This window comes from Phyllopteryx taeniolatus, chromosome 13 (assembly GCF_024500385.1).
Source record: "Phyllopteryx taeniolatus isolate TA_2022b chromosome 13, UOR_Ptae_1.2, whole genome shotgun sequence".
Lineage (NCBI taxonomy): Eukaryota > Metazoa > Chordata > Actinopteri > Syngnathiformes > Syngnathidae > Phyllopteryx > Phyllopteryx taeniolatus.
Window position 1 is genome coordinate 26,733,924 of NC_084514.1, and position 16,697 is coordinate 26,750,620.

A 16,697-nucleotide genomic window follows, 5' to 3' on the forward strand; every position below is an offset into this window, starting at 1 on the left:
GAAGAATGCTTATAGGTCGGTAGTTATTCAGAGAAGTTGAGTCACCGGATTTATAGACAGGGGTAACAATAGCAGATTTCCAGGCCTTTGGAAAGTGACCAGATGAAATTGAAAGATTAATGATTGAGGCAATAGGAGTAGCAAGAGTTGAACCTAGATCTTTGAGCATGTTCGTGTCCATTCCAAAAACATCCTTTGCCTGAGATGGTTTGAGTGAATGAATTAAATCGATAACTTTGGTCTCAGTAATATTTGTAATGGTAAAGAACTGCGTTGCAGACAATGCAGGGTATTCCTTCCTTTGTTTTACTGCAAACTTAGCAGAGATTTCTGACACAGATTAAATGAAGTAGTTGTTAAAAGCATCAGCCATCACTTGAGATTCCGTCAGGATGTTTACATTTAATTTAATTTGCATTAGTTTTGTTTTGTTATTTTGTGTATCACCCAATAGTTTTTTAATATAATTCCAGGTTATTTTTGAATTTCCCTTTGCACTATTCAAAGCAGTAATGAAAAAGTCAGCTTTAAATTTTCTTATTTCTTTCACTACCCTATTTCTCAGTGAAATAAAGTGGTGTCTATTGTATCCTGATTTGACCGACAACTTCAAGGAATGATCGCGTTCTTTCATCAGTTTCAGAATAAATGTGTTTAACCAAGGAAGGCCATTCTTTCTAGCTTTTAGTTTAATTATCCGTGTAAATTGTATCATAATTGCTTGTATTTTGTTGGCAAATTTAGAACAATCCTCATCTAATTTTTTATCAGCGAGTAATAAATCCCAGTTTACTTCTTGGATAGAATCTTGGAAATTTTGTTGTTCATGTTTTGGTATCCTAATGCAGCCCTATGGGGGGCACAAGTCAGTGCAAACTGTAGGCTGGTCCCAAGCCCGGATAAATGCAGAGGGTTGCGTCAGGAAGGGCATCCGGCTTAAAACCTTGCCAAACAAATATGAGCGTTCATCCAAAGAATTCCATACCGGATCGGTCGTGGCCCGGGTTAACATCGTCCGCCACCGGCGCCGTCAACCTGCGGGGCGCCGTTGGAAATTCAGCTACTGTGGGTCGAAGTCAAAGAAGAAGAAGAAGAGGTGGAAAGCAGGTTCTTCGGCAGAAAGAGAAGAGGAAAACACAGAGCCTAGAACTGATTGTGGGGACTTTGAATGTTGGGACTATGACAGGAAAATCTCGGGAGTTGGTTGACATGATGATTAGGAGAAAGGTTGATATATTGTGTGTCCAGGAGACCAGGTGGAAAGGCAGTAAGGCTAGAAGTTTAGGGGCAGGGTTTAAATTATTTTTACCATGGTGTAGATGGGAAGAGAAATGGAATCGGGGTTATTTTAAAAGAAGAGTTGGCTAAGAATATCTTGGAGGTGAAAAGAGTATCAGATCGAGTGATGAGGCTGAAATTGGAAATTGAGGGTGTTATGTGTAATGTGATTAGTGGCTATGCCCCACAGGTAGGATGTGACCTTGAGGTGAAAGAGAAATTCTGGAAGGAGCTAGATGAAGTAGTTCTGAGCATCCCAGACAGAGAGAGAGTCGTAATTGGTGCAGATTGTAATGGACATGTTGGTGAAGGTAATAGGGGTGAAGAAGAAGTTATGGGTAAGTACGGCATCCAGAAAAGGAACTTGGAGGGACAGATGGTGGTAGACTTTGCAACAAGGATGCAAATGGCTGTAGTGAACACTTTTTTCCAGAAGAGGCACGAACATAGGGTGACCTACAAGAGCGGAGGTAGAAGCACACAGGTAGATTAAATCTTGTGCAGACGATGTAATCTGAAGGAGGTTACCAACTGTAAGGTAGTGGTAGGGGAGAGTGTGGCTAAACAGCATAGGATGGTGGTGTGTAAGATGACTCTGGTGGTGGGGAGGAAAATTAGGAAGACAAAGGCAGAGAAGAGAACCATGTGGTGGAAGCTGAGACAGGACGAGTGTTGTGCAGCTTTTCGGGAAGAGGTGAGACAGGCTCTCGGTGGACGGGAGGAGCTTCCAGAAGACTCGAACACTGCAGCCAAGGTGATCAGAGAGGCAGGCAGGAGAGTACTTGGTGTATCTTCTGGCAGGAAAGGAGAGAAGGAGACTTGGTGGTGGAACCTCACAGTACAGGAAATCATACAAGGAAAAAGGTTAGCTAAGAAGAAGTGGGACACTGAGAGGACCGAGGAGAGGCGAATGGAATACATTGAGATGCGACACAGGGCAAAGGTAGAGGTGGCAAAGGCAAAACAAGAGTCATATGATGACATGTATGGCAGGTTGGACACTAAAGAAGGAGAAAAGGATCTTTACAGGCTGGCCAGACAGAGAGATAGAGATGGGAAGTGTGTGCAGCAGGTTAGGGTGATTAAAGATAGAGATGGAAATATGTTGACTGGTGCCAGCAGTGTGCTAGCTAGATGGAAAGAATACTTCGAGGAGTTGATGAATGAGGAAAATGATAGTGAAGGGAGAGTAGAAGATGCAAGTGTGGTGGACCAGGAAGTGGCAATGATTAGTAAGGGGGAAGTTAGAAAGGCATTAAAGAGAATGAAAAATGGAAAGGCAGTTGGTCCTGATGACATTCCTGTGGAGGTATGGAAGCATCTAGGAGAGGTGGCTGTGGAGTTTTTGACCAGCCTGTTCAATAGAATTCTAGTGAGTGAGAAGATGCCTGAGGAATGGAAGAAAAGTGTACTGGTGCCCATTTTTAAGAACAAAGGGGATGTGAAGAGCTGTGGCAACTATAGAGGAATAAAGTTGATGAGCCACACAATGAAGTTATGGGAAAGAGTAGTGGAGGCTAGACTCAGGACAGAAGTGAGTATTTGCGAGTAACAGTATGGTTTCATGCCGAGAAAGAGTACCACAGATGCATTATTTCCCTTGAGGATGTTGATGGAAAAGTACAGAGAAGGTCAGAAGGAGCTACATTGTGTCTTTGTAGATCTAGAGAAAGGCTATGACAGAGTACCCAGAGAGGAACTGTGGTACTGCATGCGGAAGTCTGGAGTGGCAGAGAAGTATGTTAGAATAATACAGGACATGTATGAGGGCAGCAGAACAGCGGTGAGGTGTGCTGTAGGTGTGACAGAAGAATTTAAGGTGGACGTGGGACTGCATCAGGGTTCAGCCCTGAGCCCCTTCCTTTTTGCAGTGGTGATGGATAGGCTGACATATGAGGTTAGACTGGAATCCCCGTGGACCAAGATGGAGGCATGCACTGGAAAGAAGAGGAATGAAGATTAGCCGAAGTAAAACAGAATATATGTGCATGAATGAGAGGGGTGGTGGGGGAAGAGTGAGGCTACAGGGAGAAGAGATAGCAAGGGTGGAGGACTTTAAATACTTGGGGTCAACCATCCAGAGCAATGGTGAGTGTGGTCAGGAAGTGAAGAAATGGGTCCAAGCAGGTTGGAACGGGTGGAGGAAGGTGTCAGGTGTGTTATGTGACAAAAGAGTCTCTGCTAGGATGAAGGGCAAAGTTTATAAAACAGTGGTGAGGCCAGCCATGATGGACGGATTAGAGACAGTGGCACTGAAGAGACAACAGGAAGCAGAGCTGGAAGTGGCGGAAATGAAGATGTTGAGGTTCGCTCTTGGAGTGACCAGGTTGGATAAAATTAGAAATGAGCTCATCAGAGGTACAGCGAAGGTTCGATGTTTTGGAGACAAAGTTAGAGAGAGCAGACTTCAATGGTTTGGACACGTCCAGAGGAGAAATAGTGAGTATATTGGTAGAAGGATGACGAGGATGGAGCTGCCAGGCAAGAGAGCTAGAGGAAGACCAAAGAGAAGGTTGATGGATGTCGTGAGGGAAGACATGATGGCAGTTGGTGTTCGAGAGGAGGATGCAGGAGATAGGATGACGCGCTGTGGCGACCCCTAATGGGACAAGCCGAAAGGAAAAGAAGAAGAAGAAGATGTTTTGGTATCCTTTTGGATTCAGTGGTGGCCAAGGGTATGAAGCGCTTTTTATTTAATTTTCTTGTGACCATTATAAGATTGTGATCAGACAATCCTGTGAGCATATTGTATGGCTTCAAGATCCTTTCTGGCCTATTTGTAAAAGCTAGATCAATCTGAGTTCAGGTGGAGTTTGTAATTCTCGTAGGGCCATTAATTACCTGAGTCATATCCATATCATCCATAACACTTTTCAATTTTTTCCTAACTTTGTTAACTTCCCAATTAACATTTAGGTCACCCATTTTTATCACCTCTTTTGCAAGATTGAGTAGTTTCAGTAAAAATTCCAGCTTTTCATAAAAAGTGTTTGTTATGTACAATCCATGGTGAGCACAGAAGTCCAATAACAGAACACCACTCGGGTTCTGATCGGGGGGCCGTTCCTCCCGATCGTGGCCTTCCAGGTCTCATTGTCATTGCCCACATGAGCATTGAAGTCCCCCAGCAGAACGATGGAGTCCCCAGCGGGAGCACTCTCCAGCACCCCTTCCAAGGACTCCAAATAGGGTGAGTAATCTGAACAGGCCGAGATAGCCTGAGTGAAATTTCTTCTGACTCAATAAGGTGCGTTCCTTGTAATAGGAGGAGGTCTGATTTCAATTTAGTGATATAATCTATAATCTTAATTTTCTTTGCCTGCGATCGAATGCCATTGACATTCCATGACACAAAAATTAAGTGTGACATATAATGGGTATATGTATCGTAATTTTAAATAGATTGGGTACTATGTATTCTTTGTTGTTGTTGTTTTTTTTACAGTTTTTGGGAGATATTTTGGTATTGTGTTGACAAATGTTAATTAGAGAGGGTGATAGAGATGCTATATTGAAGTACAGCCAGGGTGCATACTAGAAGGGTAACGAACAAACACTGAACATAGAAAACAAATGGTGACAAGGGGATAATATGGTGTGTGGTGGTTGTTGTGCACAAGAAGAGTTTTGAGCGACTTGTGTGTTTCGTGTGTGTGGAAACAAGCAGAGCAGGAAAGCAGATAGGTAGGAGTGAGAATTCATACTTGTGGCATGCGCGATTCCGTTTCTTTGTTTGTCGAAGCTAAAGTGGAAAGAATTAAACAAAATACAATCCACTTTTGACAATTAATAACAACAACAGATCAAAAGAAGTACTTATCTAGAAGAGCCAGGGCGTGATGTTGGCATCACAAAACAGTTGGTCGTCGACTTATAGCTTATCGACAACTAGCTACGCTCGTTTGCCTTTCTCATGGTGATTCTTCATCATCAAGATTCAAGATTTTACGCCTCTCATTGATTTCCTTGGGGAACTAGTCGTTCATTCCAAACGCAGTCCCTTTGAGCTCACGACCTTTTGATTTCACAAAAATTTTTTGCTGAAAGTGCAATGATGGGACATGGTCGGTTTCCTGGACGAGGGCCTCCCAATCGGTGAACATGGTGAAAGGTATTCTTGGTGACTGTATCTTGCTGTATCGTGAGCGCGGACATCATGAACTTTTTAATCTGCGCCACAGTTCTTCCAGAGCATTTTCTGGAATGCCCGAGAAAATGAGATTGTCGCGCATGCGTTGTGATTGTATGTTCAGCGTAGAATGTACACTGCCCTGAGGGTATATTGTGCTGATGGTTTGAGTGTCCGAGACAGTCTTCCTCAGCCGAACATGCTGCTTCCGGTCCATCAGGAAGCCTGTGATCCACTTGGTAGAGGAAGTAGGGCATGTTGAGCTGGGAGGGCTTGTTCTGGAGTAGAGCTGGGAGGATGAAGTTGAAAGCAGAGCCAAAGTCTATGAACAGGATCCTAGCGTAGGTTCCTGAGGAGTGCATATGCTGCAGAATGGAATGGAGGGGCAGGTTGTGTGCGTCATCTACAGACCTGTTGGCTCTGTAGGTTAACTGCAGCCGGTCCAGGAGGTGATTGGCTTGAGGTTGACAGGACCAGGCACTCAAAAGAATTAATGACTACAGATGTCAGTGCCACAGATCTGTAGACATTGTCTTGTAATCCGTGCCTTCTTGGGGACAGGGAAAATGGTGGAGGACTTGAAGCAGGCTGGCACATAGCATGACTCCAGGGAGGTGTTGAAAATGTCAGTGAAGACGGGAGCTAACTCATTCGCGGTGTCTTAGGGTGTATTGAAAGAGCGAGGGGAGGGGTGGGGGTCGTTGGAGACCATTGTGATGTGTGTTTGGGGGCCCAGCGGTGTCTGGAGCGGTGTCAAGCGCTTATGAGCGATCAAAGTAAGAGTAGTGGATGATGAGGATCTGCGCAAGGGCAAGGTCGTTAACCCCTTGGGTGGGAATTAGACTTGTAGTTGGTGATTTGCGTTAGCCCTCGTCAAACAGCAACAAATTCGCATTGGAAGCAACTTAAAATTTTAGCCATCGTTAGGGTTGGGCATCGTTTGAATTTGAGCAAATTACAAACATCCATTTTGTTAGCAGCCCGCAGCATAGTTTTGACTCGGCGTTCTTTATACCAGTATCAATATCAAACCTATTAACTAAAAGGTAATGTGTGTGGAACTAACACAATTGACTTCATATTCATTAATTAATGTGTCAGCTCAAAGTTAAATGTAGCATTGTTTAAATAGTTCTTTTGTACTGTATTTAGGACTGTTTTACCTCATCAAATGGTTTATATGTGCAAGTTTAACTTGACTTCCTGTTTATAGCCTTTTATTTTGAAGTGTACGCACGAAAAGTAACACATGACACCGGTGAATTTTGAAGATGAAAGTGATGGAACCTAATGCTATAAAACGTTGATTCCTTTACCTACCCACCAATGACGCACAACATTAGTGTTTGTGATTCTGTGAGACAATGTTTATGTGAATTTTGTCCCAATTCATTGTGATGTAAAGTTGCTAGTTCGACCTTTGTTGAAGTTTTAGATGAATGTTAAGCTTTTTTTTTTCTGTCATCGGCTCTTACGTTTGTTTGTAGGCTAAAAACCATCAGTGCAAAAGTGCAACCAACCGTTGACCTTCGTTAGCTGCCTCAATGTTGGCATAGACGTATTTTATTGTTTCACTCACCCAGTTGACTGAGAGTTGACTTCACTGAAGCTCAGTGCGGTGTATGCTGAGGCTTGAAGCGGGAGGCAGCACGTCAGACTTCTACACATCGTGAAAGCCTCCTTTGAACAATATAATATTATACCAAGTGTTGCACTGAGGCGACTGGTCTTTAATTTTAACAAAGTTAAGCCACATTTTTGTTCGCCGCCGACGCTGGGCACAAGCACATCTTTGTGCGCTTTCTTCTTTGCTGGTTTCCACCACTTTTCTTTGGGGTCGGCGGACTGTAGGCATCAAAACTGAGAAAGAAAATGTTTAAATTTGAACGATTCCAGGAGAACCAGAATGTTAGTCACGGTTCCAATCGGTTCTCAATTCTCGATGCCCAACCCTAGCCATCTTGCTGGTCGGCGTAACATCACAGGCTACGAGCCCAGCCGTGGGTCCAAGCTATCTTACACGCCTGTTTTGGACGGTCATTTGTCAAACGTAAATTTTGGGAACACTTGTCCGAGATTTGTAGCGCGTGTACTTGGTCAATAAGGATATTTCCAAGGTCATGGATAAACTAGAAATTGTTTTTATTTAATTAGTATTGGTGTATAGTGGTGAGCAAATTATCACAAACACTGTGAAACACAATCAGAGCAAATGAATCGCTATTCAGGTTGCACAAGTGTGTAGCTAGTTAAGTGACCACTACTGACAGCCAGTCAGTGGTGGATACACACTTAAAGTCTTACAGTATGGGACAGTGCAGTCAGCTGATTTTGACACAGTTCTCCAGGGCTGAAAATTTTTTATTTATTTTTTTGCAACACGGACTGGTTTTACGTAAAGACATATTTTGATGGACCGTCATAGTCTGTGCAGCGAGACAGAAACACGGATGAAGCCCGCCATCAGCAAACCCCCTGTGCTCAGCCACTGTTGACACCGCACGAGTGGTGCCGTTTGAGGGAGTTTGTTGTGCCCCCACACTCACGACTGAGCTCAACTGAACTGAGAAAAAAATTCATCAGTTCATGAAGAGATTCTTTCAGTACATTCACTCAAAAGATTTTGTGTGAGAACGAGTTGTTTGTGAACAACACAACACTACTCAAGCCTCATCTCCTCAAAAAAAAGAAAATGCAAAATGCTTGGTACACAAATGCGAAGTGACATACTTGAATCTGGTGCGCTTTCAAATATTTGCAGTGTGCATGCGCACCTGCGCACCACTTATGTTTACCCCTGGATTATAACGCTTTAAACTAGGTGTGTCAAACAAATTTTTGTCACGGGCAACATTGTAGTCACGGTTTCCTTCAGAGGGCCGTTGACTGTGAAACCATATAACTGTTTAGTCACCTCATAATAATATTACATACACACAACAAATTGATAGATACCTCGTCTTGAATCAGAAGTCAAGGGTAATGGTTTGTTCAACTTAATTACTGTAAACAGAAAATGCTTGCAATAGCTCAACAATACTATTTATTATATATGAGAATTTGAGCAAGAATCATCTGTCAACTTGATTTGCTTTCATGGGCCACATAAAAGGAGTTGGCGGGCCAGATTTGGCCCCCGGGCCTGCAGTTTAACACCTGTGATTTAAGCAATGGATATTTGAACACAAACGGTAGCAACACATGTAGACAGGCAATGTAGCAATAGTCACAGACATACACTATTCTTTATCCTTGTTGAAAAACGACCAATATTACTGCAGTTTATTGTTGATGCCCAAGCGTGCACACTAGAAGGGCTTTAACAGAATAATGGCTTTTCTATTAATTTCACTGGGGAAAGAGTATTTGAGGTACGTCTTTTGAGTTAAGAGCATGGTCATGGAATAAATTAAACTTGTAAGTCACTGCACCTATTTATAAATATATATTTCATTGATATTTAGTTTATTTTGCCTTTATTAATGTATTTGGTATTATAGTTTTCCAAAAGTACAAGTGTGTAATTTAAAGTATTATAGTTACATTAATATACGGTACTGGGATTAATACTTTTTTTTTTTTTTTTAACCATATAATTAGCTGTATCAGAATACATTTTTAAAGTAACCCTCTCAACCCTGGGTATGAGCAATACAATTAATTAAATTATAGATTCATAAATAATTGAAATATACGAACCAGATGGCGTGTTGAACATACAATTACACAACTGGGTAACACAAACACACGCAAAAACCTTCCTGTTTCATCTCCATTACAGAATGGACATTTTTGACATCAGCTGTCTTCAAAGGGTGAGTAGTTTTACATTATTTTAGTTTTACTTTAACTTGTCTTTAAATTGTAAAATGGTAAAAGGACTGCACTTATATAGTGGTTTATCTACACTATCACAGTGCCCAAAGCACCTACAAAGCTTAACATTCACCCATTCACACACACATTCATACAACAATGGGAGGCTGCTGCCATGCAAGGCGCTACCAGGTCCACTGGAAGCAAATTAGGGTTCAGTGTCTTGCCCAAGAACACTTCGACATGCGGACAGTCAGAGTCGGGATTCGAACCAGCCCCTTCGGTCATCGGAAGACCCGTTCGACCTACTTAGCCACAGCCGCCCATTGAACCACAGCCACCCACTTCACACTTGGATGACATGAAATTGTTTTGAAATTAAAAGTCAACCAATTTCATGGAACAGATTTGAATTTGGAAATTCCACTGTACAATACAATACATGAGAGTACGGTTTACTATAGTATAGTAATAGTTCAATTGACCCCCCCTCCCCAAGTCTGTACCTCCATTTTGCTCCATATTGTCCTTGAAAATACTCAGCAGTTCTTGGGCTTCTATTGCTGATGCTGAGTCCTCATTCTCTGTATCTGAAAAAGGGTTCCTCACCATATATTCCTGGACATGGAGAAAAAAACCTGAGCAATTAGCATAATTAAAAACTTTACTTCAACTTTACAAAATGTGACACTGACAAATAAGTGCTATGTAATTTTTTTCCTAACATTAATGGGAAACAAAGTCAACAAATTAAAAGTGCAGAGACTCTAACCAGGTGAGAGATGGTCTCAGAGATTGTCTCATTTAGCCTGATGTGATGGAGCTTGTAGTGGTCACATATCTGTTTGGACACTCTGCTTTTCCCCACTGCAGGAGGACCCAGAACACACATACGAATGGGCTAGGAGTACAAAACAGAAATATAGATTCAACATAATTGTTTTTATTGTTAAATGAATGAATGAATAAATCGTTTTATTGTCAAATAAATAAAAAAATAAATATACACTAGTATCTTGAAGTTCAAAATGTTATAGCTCCCATCTCCATCACACAAGTGGCCAGCATAAGTACTCCTGTGTTGTGTAATCTATTATTATGTGTGTCACAGTCTTCCCTGACAGACAGCCACTCAAATTCTACTTGACAGATAATCTGTGAACAAATCATGTTCTTCTAGCCACATTCAGATACACCTCCCTATTTAATGCCTTGTTGATAATGCAATCGGGGTTTAAGTATCAGACAATTACACGTGCCAGACGCTACAACACGTATCAGTTAGGGTTAGGCCTCATCACGTTTGCCTGTACCTGTCCCTGTAACTGTGGGGGATTCTGCTACAAGGTCAACAAGGTCAACATTTCCCCACTTCTGCTGTCTGTGAATCGTGGATTAAGAAAACAGCGAAATCTGAGCATTTCTTGATCTCCTATCAGTGGATTGCATTGCATCACTTTGGCCCTAGACATAATATCGTCAAAGCCCTCTTGACTGTGCAGTGAACTGCACTGTATCCTAGCTTTGAATTGATCTGTCACAATAAATATTAAATTCCATCCAACCATCCATTTTCTTCCGCATATCCATGGTCAGGTTGCGGGGCCACCTCATCTGATACCTCTCGATGCAGAGGAGCAGTGGCTCGATTCTGATCCCCTCCCGGATTATTGAGCTTCTTACCCTATCTCTAAGGGAGAGCCCAGACACCCTGTGGAGGAAAACCTTTCGGCCGTTTGTATCCACGATCGTGTTCTTTTGGTCACAACCCACAGCTTGTAACCATAGGTGAGGGTAGGAACGTAGATCAACCAGTAAATCGAGAGCTTTGCCTTTTGAATGAGCTCCTTCTTCCCCTGCAGACGCTGCAGTGATCCGCCTGTCGAGTTATCGCTCCATTCTTCCCTCACTCGTGAACAGGACCCCAAGATACTCGAACTCCTCCACTTTGGGCAGGATCTCATTCATGACCTGGAAAGGGCACTCTTTCCTTTTCTGAATGAGGACCATGGCCTCAGATTTGTAAGTGCTGATTATCATCCCAACTGCTTCACACTCAGCTGCAAAGCGCTCCAGTGTGAGTTGTAGATCACTGCTTGATGAAGCCAACAGAACCACATCATCTGGAAAAAGCAAAGACACAATCCTGAGGTCACCAAACCGGACACGCTCAACAGCTCAGCTGTGTCTACAAATTCTGTCCATAAAGATCGTAAACAGAATCGGTGACAAACGTCAGCCTTGATGGAGTAAAACCTTCACTGGAAACAAATCTGATTTACTGCCAGCAATGCGGACAAAACTCTGACACCGCTGGTCCAGGGACCGAAGGCACGATATTAAGCCCTCCGGTACCACATACTCTTGGAGCACCCTACACAGGTTCTTTCCTTCTGTTTCTCCAAGTTCACAAAATGTAGACTGGTTGGGCGAACTCCAATGCACCCTTGAGGACCCTGCTATTGGTCCAATGTTTCATAGCCAGGAAAGAAATCACACTGCTCCTTCCTGACAGACCCTCCTCTCCAGAACCCCTGAATAGACCAGGGAAGGAGTGTGATTTCCCTGTAGTTCTAACATGCCCTCCGGTCCCCCTTCTTAAAAAGTGAGAACAACACTCCAGTCTGCCAATCCAGAGGGACTTTCCCTGATGTGCATGTGATGTTGCAGAGGCATGTCAGTCAGGACAGCCCCACAACATCCAGAGCCTTGAGGAACTTCGGGCAATCTCATCCACCCCTGGGGCCCTGCCACTGAGGAGCTTTATAACCACCTCGATGGCTTCAACCCCAGAGATAGGAGAGCCCACCGCAGTGTCCCCAGACTCTGCTTCCTTCCGAAAGCGTGTCGGTGGAATTGAGATCTTCAAAGTATTCGACCAACTGACTCATAATGTCCTGAGTTGAGGTAAGCAGCACACGTCCCCACTATACACCATGTTGACGGTGCACTGCTTCTCCGCCAGATCCTGTCGGTATCCACACGCCAAAAAGGCTTAATGGGCATACTTCTTTAGCTTGACGGCATCCCTCACCGCTGCCGTCCACCAATTGGTTTGGGGATAGCCAATACATGAGGCACTGACCACCAGAACACGACACACTCAAAATCAATGTCCCCCCCCTGTCCCCTGGGACATGGTTTGCTGGAAGTGGGAGTTCAAACTCCTTATAACAAAGGTCTCTTTCAGACGCTCCCAGCAGACCCTCAAAATAAGTTTGGGTCTGCCAACATCTTTCCCCAACATCGGAGCCAACATACCACCACCTCCGCCCCCTTATCGCCAGAGTGTCCAAGAAATGTGGGCGTGTCCAATGACACGACCACAAAGTCGATCATCGAACTGCGGCCAAGGGTGTCCTGGTGCCAAGTACACTTGTGGACACCCTTATGTCTGAATGTGGTGTTTGTTTTTGAGAGTCCGTTATGAGGACAGAAGTCCAATAACCCAAAGCACCACTCGAGTCCAGATCAGGGGAGGGCATTTCTCCAAATAATGCCATTCCAGGCTCACTGTCATTGCCCACGTGAGCATTGAAGTCCCCCAGCAGAAAGAGTGATTCCCCACCAGGGGTATAATCCAGTGGCCCCTCCAAGGACTCCAAAGAGGGTGGGTACTCTGAGCTGCTGTTTTGTGCATAGGCACAAACGACAGTCAGGACCCATCCTCCCACCTGAAAGCAGAGGGAGAATCGCCTCTTGTCTAAGGAGATGAGTCCCAACGTACAGGCACCAAGCTGGGGGGCAGTCAGTATGACCACACCTGCTTAGCACCTCTCACTTTGGACAACTCAAGAGTTCAACCCCTCTCAAGAATAATAATACCAGAGCCCAAGCTGTATTGAGAAGAGCCCAACTATATCTAGTCAGAATTTCTCAACCTCACACACCAGCTTAGGCTCTTTCCCTACCAGACAGGTGATGTTCCATGTCCCTAGAGCCAGCTTCTCTAGCCGGGGATTGGACTGCCACGATCCCCTCCTTCGGCTGCACCATGGGTGCAGGCCTGGCGACCAGGTGCTTGTCATCGAGCCCCAACTCTAGGCCTGGGTCGAGAGGGGTGGACCCCACGTCTGGGCAAGGGAAAATGCTGGCCATTCATCCAGCTTTTTAACCACCTCGGTGACCTCAACCCCAGTGATAGGAGAGCCCGCCTGAGAGATCCCAGATTCTGCTTCCTCATGGGAAGGTATGTCGGTGGAATTGAGGTCTTCGAAGTAATCTCCACACATACTCACGTCTTGAGTCGAGGTCAGCAGTGCCCCATCCCCACTATACACAGTGTTGTTGGTGCACTGTTTCCCCATCCTGCGACGCCGGATGGTAGGCCAGAAATTCCTCGAAGCCGTCAGCAAGTCTTTCTCCATGGCCTCACTAAACTCCTCCACGCTCGAGTGTTTTCCTCAGGAAGCATCAAAGCTGCATTCCGCTTGGCCAGCCGGGACCCATCAGCTGCTTCAGGAGTCCCACAGGCCAAAAAGGCCCGATAGGTCTCTTTCTTCAGCTTGAAGGCATCCCTCACTGCTGGTGTCCACCAATGGGTTTGGGGGTTTCTGCTAGACAGGCACCAACCACCTTATGACCACAGCTCCGGTCAGCCGCGTCAGCAATGGAGGCGCGGAACATGGTCCACTCGGACTCAATGTCCCCCGCCTCACCCGGAACGTGGGTGAAGTTGTGCCGGAAGTGGGAGTTGAAACTCCTTCTGACAGGAAATTCTGCCAGATGTTCCCAGCAGACCCTCACAATACATTTGGGCCTGATCAGTTGAAAGCTCCGCACTTTCTTCACCCGAGTGTCCAAGACATGCAGCTGCAAATCCAATGATGAGCCGCAAGTCAAACTGCTTATGCTTGAACATGGTGTTTGTTGTGGACAATCCGTGATGAGCACAGAAGTCCAATAACAGAACACCACTCGGGTTCTGATCGGGGGGGCCCCGGGTCCAGGCAGGGGCCCCTGTAACCCACGGGAAGGAGGAGGGACAAAGACATCCAATATTTGTCGTCATCATATGGGGTCTATTTTCATCTTGTAGCATTTTGAGGTTGTTTATTCGATGTAAAGAAGTGCAGGGGGCAGGATTATTATTATTATTATTGTTATTATTTTTAATATCCTGCAAAATCCTGGAGGGACGGTTGGTTGCCGAGTAAAAATGTATGGGGGCGAGGGGATTGTTGTTGTTTTTTCGTCAATGTGTCCGTGCTTCACATACACTGCATATTTGTACAACCCCAATTCCAATGAAGTTGGGACGTTCTGTTAAACGTAAATAAAAACAGAATAACGTGATTTGCAAATCATGTTCAACCTATATTTAATTGAATACACTACAAAGACGCCTCCCCGGTGAGGTGTTCCGGGCACGTCCCATCGGGAGGAGACCCCGGGGACGACCCAGGACACGCTGGAGAGACTACATCCTTCGGCTGGCCTGGGAAAGCCTCGGTATCCCCCCGGAAGAGCTGGATGAAGTGGCTGGGGAGAGGGAAGTCTGGGGGTCCCTGCTAAAGCTACTGAACCCGCGACCCGACCTCGGATAAGCGGTAGAAAATGTATGTATGTATGAATGAACTACAAAGACAAGATATTTAATGTTCAAACAGATAAACTTGATTGTTTTTAGCAAATAATCATGAACTTAGAATTTTATGTCTGCAACACATTCCAAAAAAGCTGGGATCGGTGGAAAAAAAGGCTGAGAAAGTTGAGGAATGCTCATCAAACACCTGTTTGGAACATCCCACAGGTGAACAGGCTAATTGGGAACAGGTGGATGCCATGATTGGGAATAAAAGGAGCTTCCCTGAATTGTTCAGTCATTCACAAGCAAAGATCGGGCGAGGTTCACCTGTTTGTGAACAAGTGTGTGAGAAAATAGTCGAACAGTTTAAGGACAATGTTCCTCAACGTACAATTGCAAGAAATTTAGGGATTTCATCATCTATGGTCAATAATATCATCAAAAGGTTCAGAGAATCTGGAGAAATCACTGCATGTAAGCGGCAAGGCTGAAAACCAACATCGAATGTCCGTGACCTTCGATTCCACTGCACTGCATCAAAAACACATCAATGTGTAAAGGATATCACCACATGGGCTCAGGAACACTTCAGAAAACCAATGTCAGTAAATACAGTTCGGCGCTCCATCCGTAAGTGCAACTTGAAACTCTACTATACAAAGCAAAAGCCATTTATCAACAACACCCAGAAACGCTGCTGGCTTCTCTGGGCCCGAGTTCATCTAAGATGGACTGATGCAAAGTGGACAAGTGTTCTGTGGTCAAACGAGTTCACATTTCAAATTGTTTTCGTCGTGTCCTCCGGGCCAAAGAGAAAAAGAACCATCCGGGCTGTTATGGATGCAAAGTTCAAAAGCCAGCATCTGTGATGGTATGGGGCTGTGTTAGTGCCAATGCCATGCGTAACCTACACGTCTGTGAAGGCACCATTAATGCTGAAAGTTACATACAGGTTTTGGAGAAACATATGCTGCCATTCAAGCAACGTTTTTTTCATGGACGCCCCTGCTTATTTCAGCAAGACAATGCCAAACCACATTCTGCACGTGTTACAACAGCGTGGCTTCATAGTAAAAGAGTGTGGGTACTAGACTGGCTTGCCTGCAGTCCAGACCTGTCTCCCATTAAAAATGTGTACCGCATTATGAAGCGTGAAATACGACAACGGAGACCCCGTACAGTTGTACAGCTGAAGCTGTACATCAATCAAGAATGGGAAAGAATTCCACCTACAAAGCTTCAACAATTCGTGTCCTCAGTTCCCAAACGTTAATGGAATGTTGTTAAAAGAAAAGGTGATGTGACCCTGTCCCATCTTTTTGGAACGTGTTGCAGCCATAAAATTCTAATTTAATGATTATTTGCTAAAAACAATAAAGTTTATCTGTTTGAACATTAAATATCGAGTCTTTGTAGTGTATTCAATTAAATATAGGTTGAACATGATTTGCAAATCATTGTATTCTGTTTTTATTTATGTTTAACACAACGTCCCAACTTCATTGGAATTGGGGTTTTAATATAAAAGCACCTTCGTGATTACATTAGGCTGTCAACCAGTCTATGCTACGTTGACATTTGGGAATATAAAGAGAGTCTGTATTTTTTGTAAGTAGATATACATAGAAATTCCTGTTTGTGGCAAACCGGATTAAGAAAATCACTAGAGGGACCCGAGTCGACTGTAAGACATCCTTGCAATAGTAAGTTGATACATTATAGTGAATAGTAATACAGTATAGTGAATGCAATCCTTTCCATTCACAGAAGAGGGAGGATATTCCAGAGGTGTTAAGTTGATTCGCTACTTAGCCTAGTGACTGGCCAGCTATGTTGGAAGGGAAAATACGATAGATGAGAATAGAGTAACTTCCTCTATTCTCATGGGTGTTTATCAATGACCAGCTACATACGCCATGAGACAGTGCCTAATTTACATCATGTACA

The 16,697-nt window shown here is 44.1% G+C and overlaps 1 protein-coding gene across 3 annotated transcripts in view; it reads right to left on the bottom strand.

Annotated features, from left to right (window-relative positions):
* Positions 1-16,697, bottom strand: part of ak7b (adenylate kinase 7b) — a 224,280-nt gene that overhangs the window by 87,386 nt on the left and 120,197 nt on the right. For all 3 annotated transcript variants that reach the window (XM_061795579.1, XM_061795577.1, XM_061795578.1), the window contains 2 exons: positions 9,996-10,124; positions 9,730-9,841 (listed from right to left, as the gene is read on the bottom strand). In XM_061795579.1, coding sequence (XP_061651563.1) covers positions 9,730-9,841; positions 9,996-10,124 — 241 coding nt within the window. The remainder of the gene's footprint in view (positions 1-9,729; positions 9,842-9,995; positions 10,125-16,697) is intronic.